Here is a 6,000-nt window from a genome sequence, read left to right as displayed (position 1 = left end):
GGGAGGCGCCTCTGGCTAAAAGTACTTTTAAAAAATCTTTTATTCCAAATGCCATTTGCATCCTTAATCAAATTAAGTGACAACAACAAATGAGCATCTTGATGTATTTAAGTATTTAGTCTCATTATGATATTTTACAGTGTATCTTTTTCTTTTTTATTTATCTAGAAATATTTCCTTATTACGTTTGAGACGTTGTTTGTTTGTCTACTTTTATTGTATGTTTGGTGAGCCAAAGAAAAATTCCCACCAAGGTGGACAATAAAGAATTATTCTATTCTATACACGTAACGTTACCTCATTCAATCGTTCACATTAGCATATTTAATTAACATACAATGTCCACTAAGTAATGTTAGAATGACGTTTGTTACTGAATCATACCATAAGAACTGCCAATACTCTCGGTAAAATCAATTCAATTCATTATTATAACATGGAAACTTGTTCTTTGTGTGTAAATGTGGGTGGCTCTTAAAAGAGCCGTTGGGTTTTTCTTCTTCGTGGATCTCTTAACCGCCGAACCCGTACAGGGTGCGTCCCTGCCGCTTCAGCGCGTACACAACATCCATGGCGGTGACGGTCTTTCTCTTGGCGTGTTCAGTGTAAGTCACAGCATCACGAATGACGTTCTCCAGAAACACCTTCAACACACCGCGCGTCTCTTCATAGATCAGGCCAGAGATGCGCTTGACGCCGCCACGCCGAGCAAGACGCCGAATAGCGGGTTTAGTGATTCCCTGGATATTATCGCGGAGAACCTTTCGGTGCCGCTTGGCGCCTCCTTTCCCGAGTCCTTTCCCGCCTTTTCCTCTTCCAGACATTGTCGACAGTCACTATTCAAAACAGGACAGAACAGAATAAAGAAAAAAATCCGGAGAAGAGGAGTTTATAGTCAGCTAGCGGACCTAGTTGAAACCATATGGGCGGTCCCATTAAACGTCACCCGACACGATCTCTCCAATTGGAGGATTGGGCGGTTGACAACACTGGACTGTGACTGGAGCATTGATGCAGGGAAGTGACGTTAGTACCGGAAGTGATCCGGAGATGGAGGAAGATTCTAGCGGGAGGAATTTAGGAAATTATTGGAGGAAAATTGCCACTCGTGAGAAAGAAACCTTGCAGAAACGATTCGGGAACTGATAGTGAAAAATATCAGGATGCCGACATGGAAAAGCAAAGATGATTTTTGGGTACTGCTGAAGTTTGCAGATAACAATTTGACCAATCCAATAAAACTTCCCAAGGCATTAAAACAGATAAGAGAGTGCTAAGAATCTGAGAAATGGAAATCTTCTAATTTTCTGTAAAAATTAAATAAATGACATAAGTGGCACAGTGAATAAAATCAATGCTTAGACAATCAAAGTTTAATCGCAAATGGGTAAAAGTTAAAAAAGGTATACTGGTATTAGATAGTCAAACAGGGAATGGTGAAGGGGTGGCTATATTTATCAAAAAATAAATTATATATAGGATTATAGAATTGAGTGATGAATATGAATCAATTACAGTAGAAGTATTTTTAAGATAACTGTGTTAAGGTCATTATTTTTACTTGCAATATATTAAGGATTGGAATAGATAAGATAATGGGAGTGGGTAATCAAACCGGTAATATTGTGTGGGGATTTTAATGCTTATAATACTTAATGGGGGAGTGGTAATACTGAACATAATGGCAAGGTAATAAATGCTGGATTTGAAGGGTCGTGTATGAATGAATGATGATAGAGCTACTAGAAGTTAGCCCGCTTATATTTGACACTTTGAGTTGAGGAAATGTATGATGTATAAATATACAATGATCAATTATGTAAAGTATTGTATAGTACAGCTGAAGGAATTATTGGAAAAAGTAAAGGAATAAAAAGGAAGAAATCAGTTAATCAAATCAGACAATTATGTAGCAAAGCAATTCAAGCTAGAAATAAGGCTTTTAAAAAGGTTAGGACGACATATATATTTGATGACTTCATTCTGTATAAAAAAAAATAACCAATGTGAGACTGGTTATTCGAGCTGCTAAAAATAACTAATGGAGAAGTTACTGTGATTCGGAGAGAAAATAGATGTCAGTAAGTATGGGTATATGATCAGAAAGACATTCTGGTCTTCTCTGAGTAATGGGGAAAGAATAGCTGTGACTAATGTTGAAAAAGCAGAAATGTTAGCAGTGGTGTTTGTTAAAGTACATAGTAATGGTAACCGATTAGAAGAAATTAAAATCAACAGAGAACCAATTAGAAAAGAACATCAAAATATGACGGAGATAAGACCTTATAATGATTATTTTGATGTCAAATTTTCATTACATGATTTAAAAAGAGATGTTAAGGCAAACATCTCCAGGAAAGGATGAGATATGCTATATGATGATTAAAAATGTATCTGATTTGTCATAAGAAAGGCTCAAGTTAATAAAGAGGTGGTAATAGGCATATTTTTTCAATATTAAAAAAGCTTCAGAAAAATGCTTTGGAAGGAGGGGCTGTTAATAAAGTTGGAACAATTAGGGATTGAAGGCAGAATGTTTAACTGTAAAATATTTCTTAATATAACCGTTCAGGTAAGGGTTGGACCATCATATTCCAGAATATATAAAATAGATAATGGTACTCCACAAGGTGTATGCAGTCCAATGTTATTTAATAACATGATATAAAATATGTTTTTCAAAATAGATATGAAGATCTCTCTATGCTGATGATGGAGCAATATGGAAGAGGGGTCATAATGCATCACATCATGTAACAAGTCATACAAACAGCGATTAATGAAGAAAAAATGGGACAACAAAAGGAGTTTTTACTGTTAGTTGCAAAGAGAAATCGTGTCCCTGAAATAAAAGTGAAACTATATAGTAAGTAACTTGAACAAGCTAAAGTTATAAGATATGTATATGGATATAGATGGATTCCAGTTTAACTTTCAAGACACAAATACAGAAATTGTTAGAAAATTAAAAAAAAAAAAAAATAATTAAGATGTTTATCAGGAATATAATGAGAACTAGTTGAAAATCTTTACATGAATATATTCTGCATTGATCAGGTCAGTATTTATGGACCTCCATCAAAATCCTTGATTAATAAAGTTGAAACCGTTCAGGCACAATCATTAAGAATATGTTGTGGAGCTTTTAGCTCAGTTTTGATTGGACAGCAACTAAAGATGTTATGATTCTGGATATTACCGAAATCCCAGTATTGTAATACCTATTGTAAACTGTGGGACTGGGAAATCAGCACCTCTACAGTATCCGTAAGTATATGCATAAGATAATTATTTCACAACTCTGAATAGGACATTCTGGTTAAAATCATTCATAATTCTCAATAGTGAAACAATAAACTGGTTTGTGTATATCCTGTAGAGAAGCAGAGACTATAGAGCATGTACCTCTATATAGTATGCAGTATTTACCAAAGAACGAGATGAGTTGGTAAAGAAATTTATAGATAAGGTTTGATCAATTTCAATCTATCAAATCTATTACGATGTGGCCCAGGACGGTCAAAAATACAGAGAAATACATGGTTCTCAAAATATTTTTTTTTGCTTCACTTACACATTCAGGACTTCACACCCATGGATCTGCAGTGAGAACCACTGCTACATTCCAATAAAGAAAAGTTTCATGCTGGAAAAAGATAAGAGTTAAAATAAAATATACTTATGAAAAGTATAAATAAAATATCTTAACATGTAAAGCAAGCACGGTGACATTGCTTACCATTCTGCATTCTACTTACGGAAATATCCTTTTGAGTAAAACTTATAGTAAATACAATCTTGACCTTAAAGCAGATATTCAAAAAAGAAAACCTCTTTCATAGAGACATTGATGTGGCTCTTAAAAGAGCCTTTGGGTTTGTGTGGCTGCTGTGGATCTAAGCGCGCTCTCCGCGGATGCGGCGGGCCAGCTGGATGTCTTTGGGCATGATGGTGACTCTCTTGGCGTGGATGGCGCACAAGTTGGTGTCCTCAAACAGACCCACCAAATAAGCCTCGCTCGCCTCCTGCAGGGCCATGACAGCCGAGCTCTGGAAGCGCAGATCCGTCTTGAAGTCTTGAGCGATTTCTCTCACCAGACGCTGGAAGGGCAGTTTGCGGATCAGCAGTTCAGTGGATTTCTGATACCGGCGGATCTCTCTCAGCGCCACGGTACCGGGCCTGTAACGGTGAGGCTTCTTAACGCCGCCGGTAGCGGGTGCGCTCTTACGGGCGGCTTTAGTGGCCAGCTGCTTCCTCGGGGCTTTTCCTCCGGTGGACTTACGAGCGGTCTGCTTAGTTCTTGCCATTGTTACAATGGAGGTCGGTTGCTGCTGTGAACAAGACGATTGAATGAATGAAAATTCACCAGAACACAGCGCGTTTTAATCATAGGGCTGCCACGCGCTCATTGGATGGCTTTGCTTCAGAGGCATTCTATTGGTTATTGTCTCGCGTCTGTAAGTGACAGTTGGCCAATGGCTGTGCGCCTCCTGTTTTCAAACAAGAGACGACAGTTTGTGGTTCCCGCCCGAACGTGCTTTGTTTTTTATTTGTATCCGAAGATAGGAAACCAGTTTTTAACTTTGAACGCCAAAACACGTGATTGTTTTTTAAAAACGTATTAAATCCAGAATTTGACTTCTGGAACTAATATAGTAAAAACTGAGACAAGTACAGATATTTATGTCACTTAGTCATACATTTCATTTCTGCTGTTTAGATGAATCAATCGGTTTAAATATTTTGACCATGCCAATCAAACTTAATTTTCATAATACAATCATTATCCTCGCTACACAGACTAGTTTAAAAAAAAAAAAAGGTTTAAAACATAATTTGGGGGCCTTGTGTATATCTAGTCAGATTTTAATTAAAAAATATATCTACTCTGACCTGTGGCACCTACTACATGTTTATTCATTTTTTTGTCAGCATTGTAACGTTATAGTACAAGAACGGTCAATTCATAGGCATTCGCCAGCAACTGTTAATTTTTATTATTTTTTAAACACTTTAATAGAAATTCAAATATAAATGGATTATGGAACGAATGAAATCACTCTCTGAGGGAGAAATTGTGTGGCTCTTAAAAGAGCCTTTGGTTTGAAGAGACGCTCGGTCCATTTACTTGGACTTGGCGGGCTTCTCGGTCTTCTTGGGCAGCAGCACGGCCTGAATGTTGGGCAACACGCCGCCCTGAGCGATGGTCACGCCGCCCAGAAGCTTGTTCAGCTCCTCGTCGTTGCGCACCGCCAGCTGCAGGTGTCGAGGGATGATGCGGGTCTTCTTGTTGTCCCGAGCGGCGTTTCCAGCCAACTCCAGGATCTCAGCGGTCAGATACTCGAGCACAGCGGCCAAATACACCGGAGCACCGGCACCGACGCGCTGGGCATAGTTGCCTTTGCGGAGAAGCCTGTGAACACGGCCGACGGGGAACTGCAGTCCCGCCCTGGAAGAGCGACTCTTGGCCTTAGCACGAGCCTTTCCACCGGTTTTACCTCTTCCGCTCATTGTGGCTTACAGTTGTTGATCTTTTTACTATAAAAAAATACTGTGATACTTTAGGCCGCTGGGTTCTGCATTTTAAAAGAAAGCTCGCTAGTCTCCTATTGGCTGGAGTCTGAACACATCATCGAGCCAATCAGTGAGCTTGCCTCCAAACAACAAACCCAACCCCCTTTCTGCTACAGACACACACGTCACGCAGTAGTCCCTCTATTCAACAGCCTCTTAGCTTCCTTTTAATGTATTTTAGTTTCAATTATATAATTTCTACATTTTTTATTTCATAATAATCATTGTTGTTGTTTTTTAACGTAAAGCACTCTGAATTACCATTATGTATAAACTGCTATACAAATAAACTTGCCTTGCCCATTTTTACTCCCTCTGGTTGAAAACAGAAACATAATTGATTCAAATGTAACAAGTTGATCTTGAAGCTGTGTAGTTTACTGCTATAAACATGTCTACGCAGAGGATTTCATCGAAACGATCACA

General features: G+C 38.5%; 3 protein-coding genes across 3 annotated transcripts; all 3 read right to left on the bottom strand.

Moving 5' to 3' along the window:
• Window positions 1-401: 401 nt before the first annotated feature.
• Window positions 402-824, bottom strand: LOC306992857 (histone H4; the record flags this gene model as incomplete). Its single annotated transcript, XM_079602111.1, has 1 exon — window positions 402-824. The coding sequence occupies one exon, from the start codon at window positions 822-824 to the stop codon at window positions 513-515; it is 312 nt and encodes a 103-aa protein (XP_079458237.1). The 3' UTR covers window positions 402-512.
• A 2,907-nt stretch (window positions 825-3,731) lies between these two features.
• Window positions 3,732-4,433, bottom strand: LOC306992706 (histone H3.2). The gene has a single exon (XM_079601845.1). The coding sequence runs from the start codon at window positions 4,305-4,307 to the stop codon at window positions 3,897-3,899; it is 411 nt and encodes a 136-aa protein (XP_079457971.1). The 5' UTR covers window positions 4,308-4,433; the 3' UTR covers window positions 3,732-3,896.
• Window positions 4,434-5,069: 636 nt separating this feature from the next.
• LOC306992742 (histone H2A-like) lies at window positions 5,070-5,530 on the bottom strand. The gene has a single exon (XM_079601900.1). It carries the CDS (start codon window positions 5,509-5,511, stop codon window positions 5,125-5,127), a length of 387 nt encoding a protein of 128 aa, XP_079458026.1. The 5' UTR covers window positions 5,512-5,530; the 3' UTR covers window positions 5,070-5,124.
• Between the last annotated feature and the right edge of the window lie 470 nt (window positions 5,531-6,000).

The sequence above is a fragment of the Phoxinus phoxinus genome (genome assembly GCF_949152265.1).
Source record: "Phoxinus phoxinus genome assembly, chromosome: 2".
NCBI lineage: Eukaryota > Metazoa > Chordata > Actinopteri > Cypriniformes > Leuciscidae > Phoxinus > Phoxinus phoxinus.
This window is presented reverse-complemented; position numbering and strand designations above follow the sequence as displayed.